This window comes from Nematolebias whitei, chromosome 6, assembly GCF_014905685.2.
Source record: "Nematolebias whitei isolate Nwh7 chromosome 6, NemWhi1, whole genome shotgun sequence".
In the NCBI taxonomy this organism is placed as follows: Eukaryota; Metazoa; Chordata; class Actinopteri; order Cyprinodontiformes; family Rivulidae; genus Nematolebias; species Nematolebias whitei.
The window spans coordinates 11,920,934-11,922,753 of NC_056503.1; the positions used below are offsets into that span (position 1 = coordinate 11,920,934).

General features: G+C 39.1%; 1 protein-coding gene across 1 annotated transcript in view; it reads left to right on the forward strand.

Annotated features, from left to right (window-relative positions):
* The window catches only part of LOC119410514 (arf-GAP with Rho-GAP domain, ANK repeat and PH domain-containing protein 1), a gene marked incomplete in the record, with an annotated part of 99,223 nt that overhangs the window by 86,028 nt on the left and 11,375 nt on the right, over window positions 1–1,820 (forward strand). The window contains 1 exon segment of the mRNA XM_037677395.1: window positions 559–642. Within this exon segment, the coding sequence (XP_037533323.1) occupies window positions 559–642 (84 nt within the window).

Consider the following 1,820-nt stretch of genomic DNA (forward strand, 5'->3'; position numbering starts at 1 on the left):
CAATGAGAGTTTTAAAGACTTGAAGCAGCTTTTCTTTGAATTGTTTGCATCACAGTAAAGCTGTTCCTAAAAATCCCCTGTGATGTGTTTTATAGTTAGAAAGTCTTTGCTGTAATTGTGCAGATGTCTGCGTCATTCACGTTTGACCTGCCTATTTTGTTTTATGCAACTTCAAAAAAATCCAAATAAAAAGAGATTTGCGGACTATTCTAAGGATTTTATTTTATAACTATTCATCAGAATTCATATATTGTCCAAAGAGCTGTGTAAGTGGAAGGGTAACCAATTACATATTCAAAACTACACTCATTTACTTTTGAGCCTGTTATAGTCAGAGGGCTACAGTGTGTTTAAGAGTAATGTCTGTAATTCTGAAACATTTTAAGCAACTTGTTTTATGAAGCTACTGAACCAAAGCTTTTTAGTTTCATGTTGATTGCTTTCAATGCTTCAAACAAATGCAGCCTTTGTCTGTGTGTCTTTAGGTTTTTATCGTATTGATGTGGTTTTATGCTGTTGGACTGTGTCTGATATGTTTTCTCAATGTGTGTATGCCAGCCCTATCAGAAAAAGGAGGGTGACGGCCACTTCATTTGTACAGTGTACTTGCAAGAAACTGTGCCGGAAGAACAACTTGTCAAAGTAAGTTGGATTTGACCCAATTACATTGTAATGTTTTTATGCTCAGTTTGTTTTTGTGTGAAAATCTTCAGTGTCACAGGACCTACAGTGCCTTGTGAAAGTATTCGGCCCCCTTGAACTTTTCAACCTTTTTCCACATTTCAGGCTTCAAACATAAAGATATAAAATTTAAATTTTTTGTGAAGAATCAACAACAAGTGGAACACAATCGTGAAGTGGAATGAAATTTATTGGATGTGTCAAACTTTTTTAACAAATAAAAACTGAAAAGTGAGGCGTGCAATATTATTCAGCCCCTTTACTTTCAGAGCAGCAAACTCACTCCAGAAGTTCAGTGAGGATCTATGAATGATCCAATGTTGTCCCAAATGACTGATGATGATAAATAGAATCCACCTGTGTGTAATCAAGTCTCCGTATAAATGCACCTGCTCTGTGATAGTCTCAGGGTTCTGTTCAAAGAGCAGAGAGCATCATGAAGACCAAGGAACACACCAGGCAGGTCAGAGATACTGTTATGGAGAAGTTTAAAGCCGGATTTGGATACAAAAAGATTTCCCAAGCTTTAAACATCCCAAGGAGCACTGTGCAAGCAATCATATTGAAATGGAAGGAGTATCAGACCACTGCAAATCTACCAAGACCCGGCCGTCCCTCTAAACTTTAATCTCCAACAAGGAGAAGACGATCAGAGATGCAGCCAAGAGGCATGAGGCACAAATCTGACCTTTATGGAAGAGTGGCAAGAAGAAAACCATTTCTCAAAGATATCCATAAAAAGTGTTTAAAGTTTGTCACAAGCACCTGGGAGACACCAAACATGTGGAAGAAGGTGCTCTGGTCACATGAAACCAAAATCCAACTGTTTGGCCACAATGCAAAACTATATGTTTGGCGTAAAAGCAACACAGCTCATCACCCTGAACACACCATCCCCACTGTCAAACATGGTGGTGGCAGCATCATGGTTTGGGCCTGCTTCTCATCAGCAGGGACAGGGAAGATGGTCAGAATTGATGGGAAGATGGATGGGGCCAAATACAGGACCATTCTGGAAGAAAACCTGTTTGAGTCTGCAAGAGACCTGAGACTGGGACGGAGATTTAACTTCCAACAAGACAATGATCCAAAACATAAAGACAAATCTACAATGGAATGGTTCACAAATAAACGTATCC